Source organism: Pan troglodytes, chromosome X, assembly GCF_028858775.2.
Source record: "Pan troglodytes isolate AG18354 chromosome X, NHGRI_mPanTro3-v2.0_pri, whole genome shotgun sequence".
In the NCBI taxonomy this organism is placed as follows: Eukaryota; Metazoa; Chordata; class Mammalia; order Primates; family Hominidae; genus Pan; species Pan troglodytes.
The window spans coordinates 118,036,836-118,054,626 of NC_072421.2; the positions used below are offsets into that span (position 1 = coordinate 118,036,836).

Sequence of the window (17,791 nt, forward strand, 5' to 3'; positions counted from 1 at the left end):
GACCCTCCAAGTTGACTTTTTAGATACACTGTAACCCTCACAGCAACATATATCGAACCACTCTTCCTAATTATCAGTCAACTTAAAGTGCTTCTTTCAGAGGCCTCATGAGGTGGCAGTTATGAAGGCCATTTTTTGACTTAATTACAAGCTATTAAACGTCTTTCAGAAAATGAAACCCTATTATTCTGGAACTATGGAGGGAGCCAATGTCTAATTCTTTCTCCCACCAAAAATACCTCTCATGTAAAAAGGAGTATGTTTATGTATGTGTTGTTGTTTTATCCAATTATATAAAAATTGAGCATTAGACTAGATTGTAAGGAATTTAAAGGAAATTCACAAAATGGATAGCTCCTCCCCTTGCCCCACCATATCCCTGAGGTATATCTCACTCAGAATGAAATGAACTTCAACAATTAGTATAGTTCATCAATGCAGACAGACATACGCGGAAAGTACATTTGTTACGATGTTCTTACATTTGTTAGATTTCCATATTTTGTTTTTGATGTTTTCTTGTAATTTCCATGACTACGTAGGTCCCCCTATTTGAGGTGTCTGTACTAAAGGTTCTGTACTAGTGCCTTCCTAATGACGGGACTTGGTTAAGTTGCAGATCTATGAGATCCTATGATTCCTGTTGACAATCCAAGAGACTAGAATTCAAGAAACTTAGATTATACAATTAAGTCTAAGCTCTTAAGGCTGAGCATATGGAATAAAAATGAGGTTATCCATAGTGGTATGGAATGTATGATCTTTATTAATTTTTAATCCATCAATCTAAAATCACACATACTAGATCAAACAGAAGTACCACAGTATGCTTTATTTTGCAGGTATTAATTGGTTCTCTAAATCGATACATCCAAAACTTTAGTTAGCAGCAAGCATCAGTTCTTTCAAAGCAGCTTAGGTGAAAAACAATTCTTTACATTCACCAGTTCAAAGTCGTACTGTCTGATCCACTGTTGTATTGACATAAAATTGAACTCAGTAGGCAAAGCTAATTGAACACTCAGCTCATAGATTTTGAGCTTCCTTTATCTTATTGGAGTTGAAGCAGTTTTTAACCCTCTGTTAATATTCTGTATTTTAATTCTCAAAGAATTAAACACACATATTTTCTAATTAATTAAGATAGAGCCATGATAACTATTGAGGAATTAGTGATATTAGTCTCATACCCAAAAGGTAGAACACTTTTAAATGAACCCATAATTTTGAATGTATCTGAATTTCCAATTTATATGCTTAGCAAGGTCACAAGCTGATTTTATTAATCTGGCTTCTAGATAATCATCTCAAAAATATGTATTGAAATAAAGCCACTGTTCTTTATGATGACATCATTTTAACCAAATGCTTTTATAACAAACAAGCAGTTGTTCTCAAAAGAGAACATTTTAAAAGAAAACATTCTTTACATTCTTAGCAAATAGAGGAGAGTGTGAATCTGTATGTCAGAGCTATAGAGTTCTAGAGGAGTTGTAGTTGAGCAATCTAACTTTCTACTCCAGTTTTTGAGATGTACATGTTTTTGAGATGTACATATGGAGAAGGCAGTAAAGAAAGATCTTGATAAATTTTCTTTAACAAAAATTTGTAATTCCAGTTATTGGCAAAGGGTTCTGGCATGAGTGAATGGCAGCAATACAGTGGTGAGCTTCTGCATTGTGCTGAGAGGTAGATTGGGACTTAATCCTTGGAATGAATAACCAACTCACTTTATTTAAGGTTCAGGCTTAATTTTTTTAATCCAAAAAAATTTCTGAAGTGAAGGCAGATCTTTGGGAACTTTTGTTTTTAGTTAAATGTAGAGATAAAATAGCTTGATAAAATAAACATCTGCCTTATACTAATGACAGGTGTACAAAGCAGCCATTTGAACCCTAGACAACTTCAACACTGCTTCCAAATAAAAGGGCAATTCAACAGCTGAACCAATCAAGCAGACACAGGGATGAGTGGTCTCCAGTACCTTACTCCAGAAGCCGGAGCCATTAGCAGTCCCTACAGGGATATAAGTCTATATCAAGATCAACAAATGTACAGAATAATCTTAGTCCAGCTTTGGCTAGGCAGGCATCTGACTGATGACATATCAGGGCCCACTAACCTCTAGAGTAAGCACTTGTTGCTGTGAGAAAAAAGAAATCAATATATTAAAAATATCAACTAGAGCATATTCACATAGGGAATGGGAGAGTGCAGGAGGCACACAAAGTATATAGAGTTTCTGTTTTCAGTGCAGGATAAATGAACCTTCTTAACAAGTTAAGGCTCTGAGGGAAAAAAACTTTCTAAACCATAACCTTAATAAACCATAACCCATACAGGTGTTCCAAATCAACACCTTTTTTAAAAAAAGCTGGAGGTCTTACTTCATCCTTCAGTATAAATGTCAAGTCTGAGATAATCAGTATATTCCAAACTCTAGAACAACAACAACAAAAAAAGAAATCTCCTTGTTAAAATATAGTAGCTATTAACAGTAATGAAGAAGACAGCCAAACTTTTGCTATTAAATACAATATCATGAAGCCATTTCTTTCTTAACTAACAGAAAAATACAGATTTAAATAATGCTGATCAGGAGGTGGGGAAAGGAAGTCTTATCATGAACCAAATTTCGTGTCTGCCACCAATGAAAATGAATCCATTATGTTCTTGAATTTATTTCCTGAAGCAAGTTAAATTCTTTAACACCTTTGATTTTGCAAATAACATCAAAGTAGTAAAATATAAGTAACTGTAACATATAAAATTACACATCAGCAAAAATGCTTTCATAATTGGATCCAGGGGCTTAAAATCATTATTTACTTAAAAAATTCTAAGCCACAATTTTTCTTTTAATTATACTTTAACAAAGGAAGAAAAAAAACAGAAAAAAATTGGTCCTAATATATTTTGTCTTAAATAAGTGTACTCATGCCCAAGTTAGCTAGGAACTCACTGAAGTTAGTCTGCATATCTTAAACAATCTATTGCACAGCATGTCCTGGCTTTTAGCCAATGGAAACGTAACTTCTAATTGAAAAAAAAAAACAAACACTAGATTTAACTGATTACACAGACTGATAACCAGTACGACTTTTCCTTCTTCCAATCATATAAGAGATAAAGACAACAATTATAAGGAAGCCCAAGGCCACACCCACTGCAACAGGAATAAGAAAGTTGAGGTCAGAGTCAGCAGAACATTCTTCAGCTGTTAGAAAAGAACAGACAGCAAGGAAAGGAAATTAGTAAAGAATGCAATTAAGTAGTAAAAAGCATGCAAGAAACATGCATTTTGAAAGTGTACATAGCTTAGTCTTTTATAGCATTACCTCTATTTTCTTATTTGCTCAATATCTCATTATCACTTTATCTAAAATCACACGAAATTCCTCAGTACGAAAAGCAGAAGGTAAGGGAAGAATGGGAAGGGTCCAAAATAGAGAATTGCGCTTGCCTAATATGGGAAGACTTTAGGTTTGATTATCTAATGACACTGGGTTAAGGAGCCATCATCTACACTTAAAACCACTGCCTGTGTATTTCCCTACTCTCTTTCTCTTCGTCACACCTATAATTAAAGTATAAATAAGAATTCTGTATAAGTAATAAAATTTAAGTTAAAAAAGACTTAGGATCAAGAATGTAGTATACATATACATATATATGTGTGTGTATATATATGTGTATATATATGTATATGTGTATATATATGTGTGTGTGTGTATATATATGTGTGTGTATATACATATATATATATATACACACACACACAATTATTTTTAGCTGAGCGGTGGCCTGGAAGAATAACAGCAGTATCTAATGCGTTGCAGTCCATTCCACCGAACCACCAGGAAAGCAACATGTGCAATGTAGATTTTGAGTTCTGGATTCAGACAGAACTGTGTTTAAATCTTGACTCCTTCCAGTACTAGCCAAAGGACCTTGGGCAAGTTATTTAAACTGGGCCTCACTTTCCTCATCTGTAAGAAGGGGATAATAATACCTATAAGGTATTTGAGGATTAAATACAATTACATTTCTAAAGCATCTGATACACATCAAGAGGTCAACAAGTATTCATTCTCTTCTCTTTTCCTCTTATGCTCATGATCCCATCTGAGGAGGATTAGGTTTTGAAGTAGCAAACAGAGATTAAAATAGAAGTGTTTTGGTATATTACTACTGAAAAAGCCCATATTAGTATTAAAAAAAAAACTTAAGCAAAACATAGTACGGAAGGCCAAAGTGCCCAATTCTGATCTCATAATTTCAAGTGTAAACCAGCTGTTGTTTTACTGTTGAGTGACTAGATTTCATTAGGGGCAATTTTTATCAAAATGCTAATAATAGTTTTGTTGCCCACTTGATATGGAACCTCAATGAATTTCACTCCCCTTTCTGTAAATAATCGTTAAGGTCCTTTCCAGTAATAGCTAATGAAATTAACAAAATGTGTTATCTGGTGTGATTTATGATTAAGCAATAACTTGTACTTTTCTTCTAATTTTAACTTTTCCTCCTCTTGTACTTTTACCATTCATAAAAATGTTGCTACGGTTCTGAGTACACAACACTCATCTCAGTAACCACACGTTAGCCTATGCTGAAAGAATTTACTATATTTTACTGAAAGCTCTCAAAGACTGACAGCTGGGTAACAAGATACACTGTATTGTTAATCAGGAAGTTATAGAGACTCTGATCATGCCCATATATACATACAATGGGTTAATAATACTTCAATGTGGAAGTCTTCTAGTCTATTAAGCCTTCCTTCTTTATCTATGTTTCATGTCTGTGCTACTCTTATACCATGGAATATGCTTCAACAAGGGCTGATTATCTAGCTCATTTTAATGCCAACAGCTTCTCTTCACACCCCCATCTATGCACTGCCCCACAGGGGCCATCTTGAAGAAACAAGAGCCTAGTTGCTATGCTTCACTGCCTCCCTTCTGAGATTGCTGTTAGCTTACATTTCATAAGTACCACACTGATGACAACACTAAATAGATTTTAATGCTCCAGAGATCAACAAGATGAGGTAGAGAAACACAACACAATCTGTCCTAATTAGTTCATAGAATATTTCTATCTTTCAATACTAATCAGGCATCCAAAGAAGAACAAAACAAGAAACAAAAAAGCAAGTGGCTAAATATGCTTGAATCTTTTCAGTCTATATTGCTGAAAAACAAACAATTATCTTAAAAACTCTAATTACGAAGCCAGTTTAAGTTCTGTTGTAGCCTCTTGGGTCTGTATCATCCCTAGGGAAAAATCACAGGCTTGAGGTACTAACTTCATGCTTAACTTGAACTCAGAGAAATCAGCAACAGTCACATAACCTTTAAAATGCTGATGGTCCTGAGGACATTCTCTACTTCATTCAACTGAAAACCAAGTTTAAGCATATCTGATGGGCATTTATACCACATCAATATTTATTTAATGAACTTTATGCAAAGGCACATTGATGAGTTTAAATCACTATAGTCCTTATACATTGAAACAGAACACCAGTAGTGAAATGACATTTATTAATTCCATTAAGACACAACTACATATTTTATTCTTATAATGGCCATGTTAATAAGTTCAAGGCATACTTCAAGGTTAGGATCAAAATTTGGCCAGGGCTTCTTTAGACCTTAAAACATTGCACGTTGATGTTCTTTTGAACAAGTTTGTCTCCAGGACCAGTAAATATGACACTTTGGATTTTAAGCTGATTAAAGAGAACAGGTTTTATTAATAAAGACTGATCTCAAAATGCTGGGATTGATAAAAGAATTAAAGTTTCAACATATCAATTTTAAGAAGCAAAGTGTTTCAACAACTGAGAGGTAAGAAAACCTTGTTATTTGCATGTATTTTTATATAATCAATCAGGTTGCAGATTCTAAAATTGCTCATATCCAGCATGATGGTGCTTGAGACCAATAAAATAAGCCAGCAACACTAGAATAAGTACTCCTGCCAAGGCAGCTCCCACCGCTATGGGCACAAGGAAGTTGTCGTCATCTGCACTGCAGTCTTGAGCTAGATGTGGAGAAAGGACAATTGAGAACAGAAACAGTGACAAACTTTCAAATCTGTGTATTTTGAGTAAAATGACAGCACTCCCTAACACGCATATTTTGGTTTTTTATACCAAGGTAACAAGTCATTGGCATTTCATTATCAGCAAATGAGATGTTCCACAAAAGTGATTTTCCAAATAACCAAATAATACACTTTTAAGTACCAAGTAAAAATGCAGTCATTTTGGATGAAAAATGTATAACATGGTCACATACTTCCCAGATTTCTTAAACAGAACATAATGAACAAATCTAATTAGCCTTGCCTTGATGATCAGGCCGTGAGCTTTCAGAGGCAAACTGTTATGATGTCGAAGAAGCACAATGCTTCAAATATTGCTGTTAAGTATTAACTCACTGAATGAACAACTATACAAAGCAGACATAAGAACTCAATACATTACAATCTGGGATCATTTACTAATGGGAAAAGAGATATAAGAGATATAAGTGGGCCCTGATGACATAACTGTTTGCCTCAAGATGCTCAGTCTAGTGTGAGAGTCAGACAAGAAAAATCAGTGGTTATAATTTCAAAATGTGTTGTGGTAGGAGTAGGCAACACAAAGTGCCATGGAAAAATTTCAGAGGCACACTCAAGTTCAGCCTTATTACATAAGACACACTTTGAAAAGGTGACACTTGAGCTGAGATTTTAAGAATGAATAGGAATTAATGATGCAAGTAATGGGGGACGGGCATTCCAGGTATAAGAAATAGCACAGACAAAAATATGGAGAGTAAAAAGACATAGCACTTCAAGGGAAACGCAAGCAGGTTGGCAGAGCTAGAACAATGGATCAAAAGGTATTTTTGGCTGGATAGAAGGCAGAAAAAGTGTGCAGGGACCCAGGTCACAAAGGTACTATATGCTCTTAGGTAGTCTGGCCTTATCCTGATGAAAAAAAAATTCAGCAGCAGGATATTAAGCAGGATTTCATTTCAGAAGTTATGGCAGATGGAGGTAGTAAGGTAGGACATATCTTTATCACTAGAGTCCAGGTAACCAATAATATTGTCCTGAGCTGGATTAATGAAGTGCAGAAGAGAAGCAGAAGGCACAGACTGGAGATCAAATTAGAAGGCAAAATTGACCAAACGGATGTAGGGGGTGTACGAGGAGGAGATAATAGAATGGTTTCCAATTCCACACTTGACTGATTATGTAGATGCTGGTGCCATTCTATAAAAGAGGAAGAATATATGCATTTCAGTTTTTTGTAGTTATATGGAACAGGTGGTAAAAAGGATACGTGGAAGAGAGAGATGCTCAGTTTTAGATATGTGAGTTTAAGATATCTGTGTCCTTAGTTGAGCATGGTAGCTTACGCCTGTAGTCCTAGCTACTTGGGAAGCTGAGATGGGAGAACTGTTTGAGCCCAGGAGTTCAAGACCAGCCTGGGCAGCATATCGAGAACCCATCTCAAAAAAAAAAAAAAAAAAAAAATCACTAGGTCCTAACCAAGTGGCTATATGAACCTAAGTGGTAGTTAAAACATGGGCAAGAACATTTCTCAGTAAGGGGAAGTAGAATAAAAAGAGGATCAGAGACAAAAACCCTTGGGAACACCAATACCTGTGGGATAGACAATGGAGTAGGAAAAAGATGTAAAAGGGCAGATAGAAAATGGCGCCAGAGAAGCTAAGGATGGAAAGTTTCAATTAGGGTGGAAAGACAGCAAATAATAGTAGAAAGCTTTGAAACATGTCCATTGCCTCTAGCAATACGAAGGGTGGGAGATATGAGTAAAATTGCTGCAGGTTTAAGAGGGAATGGGAAGTGATTGGTTAGGACATCAAGAACTTGGGCAGGGTAACAAATACAATACTGATTTTGAGAAGTTTAGAATGATTAAGGCAGGACAAAAGGGAGGTAATTAGAAGGGGGACATAGGGACAAGAAAGGATAGCTTAAGGTTAGAAGAACTTAAATAGGATGAGGGAAACAGCCATTAGCAATTGACAGAAGATGCTGAATGGTACAAGTTCTCCTACAAGTTAAGAGATTGAATTCCAAAAGCGTAAGACATAAGAACTCAATACATAACAATCTGGGGTCACTTAGTAATGGGAAAAGAGATATAAATGGGCCTTGATGACATAACTGTTTGCCTCAGTTTAACCAGGAAAAGAAAACCTACTCTGAGACTGGAGAGGAGGAAGGAATGCTACAGATGGATACGCTTGCAGGAAAGAAGTTAACTGCTATTTCTATTTCCCATTTCCTGTGTCTTGTTGCCCTAGTTCTCTGCCTAGCTTGCAGTCTACCAGGGACTGATAAATCAGATAACTAAGCTTATTAGAATTGTATCAAAGATAGGACAAATAGGCTGCATGGCAACTCTGATTGTGCTTGCATTCAAGAAATGTGCCAAGCTTTCCCCGCCGCCCCCACTAGCCTCTGGGGCAATAACTAGGAACAAAATGCAACCCTGGAGTTTATAAACTTTTCTGACATTGACTTGGGCTGCCAGTTCAATTATTTGTTTTACTTGCTTCTTGGTTCTGTTAAGAATCCAGAGAGCTGAGGTTGCCAGATGTGACCTGTGAATAGATGGTGTTAAGAATCCCCAGTTAGCACCTCCCCTACAATTTCCCAAATTACCACCCAGCCCATAAACTATTAGGTGACATGTACCATAAAGTATTATGCCGTGGGTTTAATATAACTTGGTTTTTTAAAAATTCATTAGTAGATTAATTTCTTATTCTGGCAACAGACTCATAGTTCTCTCTTTCCCAAATTGGGTATTTGACCTAGTACTGAAACGACTTTCATAAATACTGCCAATAAGGCTTTCATGTAAGACAAATATTCCCAGAGTAGCTCAAAAAGGCAATTCCGCTAATACAAAGATCTTTCTAGATACTGTCACTTACTTAAAATGCTCTCAATTAGTATGTGAAATATTAATTTATAATAACTATTGATTGTATGAATTCAACCTTTAAAAATTATTTAGTTAATGGAAAAAATGTTGGTAAAACAGTAACTTTAATGGGATCACATTCTGAAGAAAAGAAAATCTCATCCTATAAGTCATTTTGATCTGATCTACTTGCCTAATGTATACTTAACGCTGTATTGAAAATGCTTCTGGGGAAAAGAGAAGTGTATTTGCAGAAGAATTTAATAGCCACAGAAGCAATAAAGATTTTTAAAGATTAAAAAGTTCCATGGCCACTAAAATTTCAGTAAGAAGTTTCATGTAGATTAAAAATGCTGTTAATCTTCAATTTTCTGCCAGTTCAGACATTTTTCAAACACAATTTTCAACACAAGAACTGGAAAGCTGAGGTATACATTTACAACAAAAACTAATAAAACTTCTCTTAAAAACCAGTTGAGGCCAGGCACAGTGGTTCATGCCTATAATAACAGCAGTTCAGGAGGTCGAGGTAGGCAGATCACTTGAGGTCAGGAATTCGAGACCAGCCTGGCCAACATGGCAAAACCCCATCTCTACTAAAAAAATAAAAAGGTAGCCAGGTGTGGTGGCACTCGTCTGTAATCCCAGCTACTTGGGAGGCTGAGGCATAAGAATTGCTTGAACCTGGGAGGCGGAGGTTGCAGTGAGCTGAGATCACACCACTATACACACTCCAGCCTGGGCAACAGAGCGAGACTCCATCTCAAACAAAACAAAACAAACAAACAAACGAGTCAAAACTTCTTTTTGGAAGGATCAACATTAAGAAGCACATTCTTAGGTGATATTTTGTTATATACATTTTATATCTATAATCAAACTGTGTTAAGTAAATCACATGCATCTGAAAAGATTCGTGAAGCTACTCAGTATCATTCATGAATATCTATACCAGTTTCAAATACAAGAAATGGTGATTATTAACGCAGAAAGTTAGCTACCAGGGTAAAAGAAAAGGAGATGGGTGGAAGATGAGCCCAAGACAATTTAACATTATCTACCTAAATAAACAGATGAAATACTATCATCTTAAAAATTTCCAAGTCTTATAAGAATTCCTCCTGAAAAACTGCAGGAAACTTAAGTGGTACATTTTACACTGAACTTATAGTATGTTCTTGATACGTAACAAGTAGCTTATCAGATTCCTTCTAAAATACTAAGATGTATGAAATACTATGATGCATTCCTCTGAAATGCAAATTATCACTCAAAGAAATGAGTAGCAGGATTTTAAAGCCCCTACCCACTGGATGAAGAAATTGAGACACTAGAAGTTAAACAACTTGGCCAAAGACAATGGTAGTTAACGGCAGAGTTTGCAGCCGTGATGACTAACTGGCATTCACATGGCTTAACTGGGTAATTCAGAGAAAAGTTACCAGCTACATTGCTAAGTTTTCTTATGTGATATAGTAAGGTGACTAGGTAAGTATCCGTATATGGAAACTGGAAGGCTCAAGTATTTTAGGGTGATCTAAGTAAGAGAGAGACTGCACACAATCCTACGTTGGTTCAGATCAATAGCTCAATATGTATGGCTGCAATGTAAAGCTACTAGGTAGAGATATTAAATATCAACCTCAACTTAGGAATTGAGAAAAGTGTACAAAGAGATACTCCGCAGCTTTTATTATGAAATAAATATTCTAGATCACTGGTTCCCTAACTGACTATGCATCAGGTTCAGCAGGGGAGCTTACACACACACACACACACACACACACACACACTCTCTCTCTCTCTCTCTCTCTCTCTCTCTGTCTCCTCATTAGACCTACTACGTTAAATCCTCTAAGGATGCAGCCTGGAATCTATTTTTATAAAACGCTTCCCAGGTTAATCTTATTCTGTAGCCTGCCTACCATCAATTGAGGCCTATGTATGGGACTATTCTTCCAGATAGTAATATACAGACAGAACATCAGAACATTTTGCAAATAATTTAGTTCTACTTCTAAACATTTCTAAAGTTTTTCCATTTGAAAGAAATTGCCATTATGTAGTATACAAAATCTTGACTTTAACCAACGGGAAAAAATGTGAGCAAATTGCCTTAAGAAATAAAAGAATCTTTATTGTTTTAGAAGCAATTTTGAGCAAACAGACAAGCAAATATCTAAAGATACTATACATCAACTAGTGGTTTAAACATTTGAAGAAAAAACACGGAAAGTATTTACATGGACCAGTTTCTTTATACAAATGCTAAAACATGAAAAACACCCAAAACCAGATAGAGCGTTACCATCAAGGTATGAATCTAGTAATACAAATAAAACTACAAAAGGTACAAAGAACATGTAGCTATAGGAAATAATAGTGTAAATAGCAGTATATAAACTGGCCCATGTAAAATACAAAAATATTCACTGAAGTCAGGTTTTCTATAAAACAGTGTTTATTAGAGGTATTTTACTATGAATCAGGCATATAATCTGAATGTAGAAACTTTTAGAAATATTAACAGCATTCAGTCAGTGCCATGCACTTGTGCTTCCAATTATTTTTTAAAGCTGCTTTGTTTTGACTCATGTGAAATAGTTAAGGCCTACATTCTTATACACATTATCCATCTTACAAGGTTAACAATTTTACACTAAAACACAGTTTAAATTAAAAATGATTTTGAAAAATTACATCTATATTTAATCCCTAAGAAGTGTTTTAAGCTGGTAATGCAGCTTGCTGTAGCTCTAAAGAGAGGGGTTAGTCAGGAATCTGATCTTGAGCCATAAAGGTTTTCAGGCTAAACAAAGAGCAAATTTAAGTGACGGAAAATATTTATAATTCCAATATAACTCAGTTATATTGTTATAAAAATACCCATGCTAGCATGCAACTGCCTATATATGTGTGCATATATATATATATATATATATATGTCTGTGTGTGTGTATTGATCCATTCAATATCAATATTTTGGAACCCAGACAATTTTCTCATTTTCTAGTGAATGGGAGGCACATAATCCCACCACAAAAAAAAAAAAAAAAAAAAAAAAAAACACGAAAAAACAACCCCACAGGAACCTTCCATATATGGCTGCATATTAACAATTTTAATATTTGCTCAGCCATTCCAACACACACCAAAAAAGTTCTCCTAGAAGCAGCAAGAAATATTTGATGTGTTAACTATCAAGCTGATGTATTTTGCTTTCTCCTATAAACATTAGGTGGTACACGGTAATTTGACAATTGGTACATCTCTCAGACCACAAAACTGAACACAAAGCATGTGAATTAATAATGATTCTACCATAACGAATAATAACAATGAAAGTTTTGATTAGCACAGAACCATTTAAATGTGAAAGCCAAATTAGTGATGTTGTAGCAATCAATGCAAGCTGGAAACAAAGAACAACTTTTTAATGGATTAAGATAAAACCAAGACTTTTCGGTTAGATGCAAGTTTTGTTTGTTTGTTTGTTTTGTTTTGTTTTGTTTTGAGATGGAGTTTCGTTTTTGTTGCCCAGGCTGGAGTGCAATGGTGCGCTCTCGGCTCACCGCAACCTCTGCCTCCCGGGTTCAAGTGATTCTCCTGCCTCAGCCTCCCGAGTAACTGGGATTACAGGCGCCCACCACTACGCCCAGCTAATTTTTTGTATTTCTGATAGAGATGGGGTTTCACCATGTTGGCCAGGCTGGTCTCCTGGCCTCAAGTGATCCACCCACTTCGGCCTCCCAAAGTGCTGGGATTACAGGCGTGAGCCGCCACGCCCAGCCTAGATGCAAGTTATTTTATAAGTGTAAGTGCACTTCGTTATCTAGGTTCTAGGACACACTGGCATTTCTTAAGAAAAAGAAAATAATAAAATACATCACTATCAACAAGAAATGTTGGAAGGCTAAAGAGAAATCTGCATTAATTTTAGTACTGCATACAGAGGCCAATTTATGAGCACAAAGTACTAATGCCCTCAATTGGCACTGGCAAGCAATTATCTCTAAATCACCTAAAAAATGGATTGAAATACCCAGTCGGAATAGTCTTATATATTGCAATTTAAAAGATTGAAATATCCAGTTTTTTTAAAAAAAAGATTAAACAATAAGATTAATACCTACTCTAAATTTTAAAAAGCTTTTGTATCTTTTGTCATTACAGCCACATAAATACAAATGTATTCAAAAGGCATTAGAAAAGCATTTATTGCTAAGAACATAATAATACCAGCCCCTGTTCAAATCTACTATTATATCTCTCAAAGGTCAAATATGCAGCAATGCCAAAGTAGCTAAGTTAACCTGCAAACAAAAATCACACACACACACACACACACACACACACACACAAAGAGCAAAAGGAGCAAGTACAAATCCACGGTAGAACATGTTGTTCCAACTCAACTACCTGCAGGGAAAAAAAATCTCTTTCAAAAATTGTTTTTTCTAAACGGTGTATTTTTAGTCTGAATGTCTAAAATGAAAACACTGAAATACTAATTCAAGACAGTAAAATAGAACTTATAATCCAGTGATTTTGCACATCTTTTGCTGTAAAAATAACAGTTTTAAATTCCTTGGTTGGAAAAACCAAAGTCAGGCAACTAATTTGTAGTTGATAGTTTTTTGTTTAAGTTTGAAATCCCCCATACCACCCATTCTAAAGAGCTGGACTGCAACTAAATATACCTTAAGTTGACCAGTATTGCATGTTGGAACTTGTACTTGCTTTTTTCTTTTGTAACAGAGATCACGTATTGATTAGTGTTACAGAGTCTGATATCCAGCATAACTTTTTCTTCTGCCAATTACGTAAGCAATCACTATAACGATAATCAAGCCTGAAAGACCAGCACCAACTATAATTGGGATTAGAATGGTGTCATCATCCAGCGAACACTCTTGGGCTGTAGGTGAGAAAAAGTGTGTAACAAATAATGAGTATAATCACAAAAGAATGTCTCGAAGTCAAAGATGTTGATTTAAAAGTCAGAAATCTTCTTACAAGATCAACTTCAAGTAACTAAGACAGGTATATTTTTATGATAAAGCTATAGAAAATGGAGAACTGTTCTAGAATTAAAATTCTAAGACGTTCTTTGTCCTTTCATTTGTTTATGTGTATATATGCAGATATTCATATATATGAATACATGTATATTCATTTACATCTATAAACACAGCTCATATTGTAATGTGCATATATTATATGCACATTGTATACGTGTGCATATATATAATATATGCACATTATATATGATATATAATGCACACATTATATATATGATATATATTTTATATGTGATATATATGTGTGCATATACATATACATACACACGTATATGTTTGTTTATATTCCAAGTCCTTTCCAAAATAGGCATATTACTTTATCAGAAATAAAGGGAGCTAATCTAGCCCACTTTTACATAGCCAGATTAGCCTCTCAGTGGTAGAGTGAATGTCTTTTGGGAAAGTGGAAACAAGATCAGGAAGGTATCATGTGATGAGAATAGCCAGGCTGGCTCTGTCTTTAGGGTCAGGGGTCAGCAAGCTGTAGCCCATGGGCCAGATCCGGTACAAGAGCTAAAAATGGCCTTTACATTTTTAAATGGTTGAAAAAAATATTTTGTGACACATGAGAGCATATAAAATTCAAATTCCAGTGTCCATAAATAAGGTTTTATTGGAACCCAGCCACAGTCATCTGTTTATGTGTTGCTGTTTTCGTGCTACAATAGCAGGGTTGAATAGTTGTGACAGAGACCATATGGCGCCAAAGCCTAAAACACTCACTGTTTGGAACTTTAAAGTTTGCAGATCGTGACTTAGTACATACAATTTTAGTGGCTGCAAAGTCAAGAAAACTGGGACCTCTTACTAATTTGAGTGTGCTTACTGCATTTCTTATCTGGTCAGGGTTGGCAGCCTAAGGGGGCTATTTTTTTCTATTTCTAGAAAGTGGTCTGATCCAGTAAAATCCAATCAACACTCTTCTGCCTTATTGCAATTCTATTTCTTTCCCCATACAGTCAAATATTACCTATGTGTTGTATTTATAGGTACCCACAGCCAAGAACCTAGTTCCACAAATAGGTTATACATTCAATATCAGTATTAAATGCTGTATATCTCTTTGGGTGATATTTTTAATTCTATGTACATAAAAACCAAAGTTTCAAAGTAAGAGAAAGAGCACAGCTCATCTCTATTACAGGTGACTAGATAAACAGTCTTGAAGTGATGATACTAATACTGCAAACGATTTTAAACTGTAAACACAAATCTGGACTTAAAATTAGGGGAATAATGAAGGGGAGCCAGATAAAAAGTCCAAAAATAAAGCTACTAAAGGATCAAAATAATTGAAGTACATAAGCAAAACAGGCAAAAGGGAAAATGAATTCTTGAAAATATTTTTAAAGTGTAACTAACGTCTTTAATCACAAGAATGGTAGGGTGGAGAGCCCAATTTATTGTGGCCTAACCAAGTCAGACTAGGTATTCAACACCACTGCAAAAGTAGTCGAATGGCTCACAGTATATTCGCTTTTAAACACAGCTTCCACATTTCCTTCCAAACCATAGAATTAATGGTTGAAAAGGATGTGGATGCCTGGAATAGCTAGCTCTGCTCAACAGAGTTGTGATCCACAAACCCCCAATTTTAGGTAATAGGCTTAAAAGGACAAGTCAATTAAGGAATTTTATGTGCTTTTTTTCTTCATGCAAATTTTAATCTTGTAATGCCAAATATGTCTTTCATATTCGTATGAACACATTATAATGAGCCCTTCAAAAGGGTTTCATTAAAAATCTAATAAATACCACCATTATCCCTGAGTGATCTTCAAAAAGCCTCATTCACACTGGCACATGCTTTGAAAACTCTCCAGATCGTTTTGGCTGGTAAAAACATAGTTCATGATATTTGAGGCTTTGCTACCGCTCTTTATCTTTTGTCTTAACAAAATCAGACCAAACTGCTTTCATTCAGGTATGAAAATGTTTCCAGTGAGAAGACGCCCTCAGGAAGCAGATGCAAGATGCTCAAAGCTGCTGCTCCCAAGTACCATCTTCCCTACAAACTAAAACCCATACCTCAAATAAAGCTCACTTAAAGCTTCTATCAGTTTTAGCTTTAAGAACTTTTTTTGCAAATGATTTTAAGATCACAAAAACATCTCGGTTGAGCAAAATGATGAGCCAAATATAGAGTTGCACAATTTGGTCAAGGCTATGAATTCATATTCCTCTATTTCAAGGTTTAAATGTCTATGATTCAAAGGAAAAGCCACCTGTCAACATAAGAACATAAATTATTAATGAAGTTTGCTTGATTCTTACCTGTAGAATACTTTCCTTGTGTCACATTGAAAGGCTGAACCCTTAGATCAAAGGTATTTATCTGAAATGCTCCAGACACTGAAACAGTCTGCTCTTTGTTGCACATATAAGAACTTCCCAGGGGGGCATCCCAGTAGCTGAGATTGTTATTTGCAATGCTGAAAACTTCAAAGAAAAGAAACAGGTTAGTAACTTCTTATCCTATCAACATCAAAAATGGGAAAGTTGGCCAGGCACAGTGGCTCACGCCTGTAATTCCAGCACTTTGGGAAGCCAAGGTGGGCAGATCACGTGAGCCCAGGAGATCAAGACCAGCCTGGGCAACATGGTGAAACCCTGTCTCTACAAAAAATACAAAAAAAAATTAGCTGGGCATGATGGTGCACACCTGTAGTCCCAGCTACCTAGGAGGCTGAGGTGGGTAGTTGGCTTGAACCTGGGATTGAGCTGTGGTCACGCCCCTGCAATCTGGCCTGGGCATAGAGCGAGACCCTGTCTCAAAAAAAAAAAAAAAAAAAAAAAGGAACAGTCCTCAGGGTTTTTCAGTGAAGGCCTGGGGGACAAGATCAACCCACAAAAAGAGTCAAGATCAACCCACAAAAAGCAATTCTTACCATAACTAGGTTCCCTTATCTTTCTATAGATGTTTCTATAGTCTAAAAATCAGTCATATCCTTAATTATTATCTACTCTACTTTGAAAAAATGGGATACAGAAAAAGACAGAACATCATAGTTCTAAGTTACTGATTTTAAGGTATGATCAAGGTACACTTTTTACATAGCATCTTCTGTTTCATTAAATAAGGCACTATTTGGTAATAAGACCATTGTAATTTCTAATCCTTCAGGGTAATCCACAGTCTTTTTCCCCAGGCCAATGCTTTGCTTACCGGAGCCATTAACCAAATACATGCTGATGTTCACTTCCTTCAGATAAAATCGGTTTTCATTTTTCTGTTTGAAAAAGAGCTTCCAGTTAATTAACATTTCACAACTGTCTACAGATAACAGATACGGTTAATATCCACAGAAGAAAAGCAATCTAACACTATTACACAGAAGAAGAAATCATGCAGTAGAATAAACTGCAACTAAGTAAAAGAGAACTCATAATCTGACAGAAATCCCATTCCTCTGTATTTTGTTTCCAACTTTTGGAGCACAGGTGTAGTCATGTGGATCTCAGACACTTGAAGATTTATGGCCTCAGTTTTATTCCTCCTGTCACTTGCTGAGCCCTCACCACCTCTAGCCTGGATCACAGCAGCCTCTTAAGTGGGCTCCCTGCCTTTCAGCCCCTCCAGTCCTAATCTTTCCTTTTCACTGCTATTATCTTTCTGAAGTACTCATCTGATCATCCAGTCATTCTAATAATTTCAGAGTGCAAGTACTCCAGGAGCTACCAAAATGAACCACACTTCAATCCTGCCTTCACCCTGTTTGCAATCTGCCAGGGAAGGTAAGATAAACAC

The 17,791-nt window shown here is 35.8% G+C and overlaps 1 protein-coding gene across 3 annotated transcripts in view; it reads right to left on the reverse strand.

Annotated features, from left to right (window-relative positions):
* Positions 1-743: 743 nt before the first annotated feature.
* The window catches only part of LAMP2 (lysosomal associated membrane protein 2), a 43,269-nt gene continuing 26,221 nt past the window's right edge, over positions 744-17,791 (reverse strand). Inside the window, exons 7-9 of one of the 3 annotated variants that reach the window (XM_016943226.3) lie at positions 17,210-17,273; positions 16,318-16,482; positions 744-3,217 (exon numbers count right to left, since the gene is read on the reverse strand). In XM_016943226.3, coding sequence (XP_016798715.1) covers positions 3,075-3,217; positions 16,318-16,482; positions 17,210-17,273 — 372 coding nt within the window. In that variant the 3' untranslated portion in view covers positions 744-3,074. Of the gene's footprint in view, positions 3,218-5,532; positions 6,052-11,078; positions 13,881-16,317; positions 16,483-17,209; positions 17,274-17,791 lie in introns of those variants that run through there. The other 2 variants (XM_016943227.3, XM_016943228.4) reach the window with 2 other exon arrangements.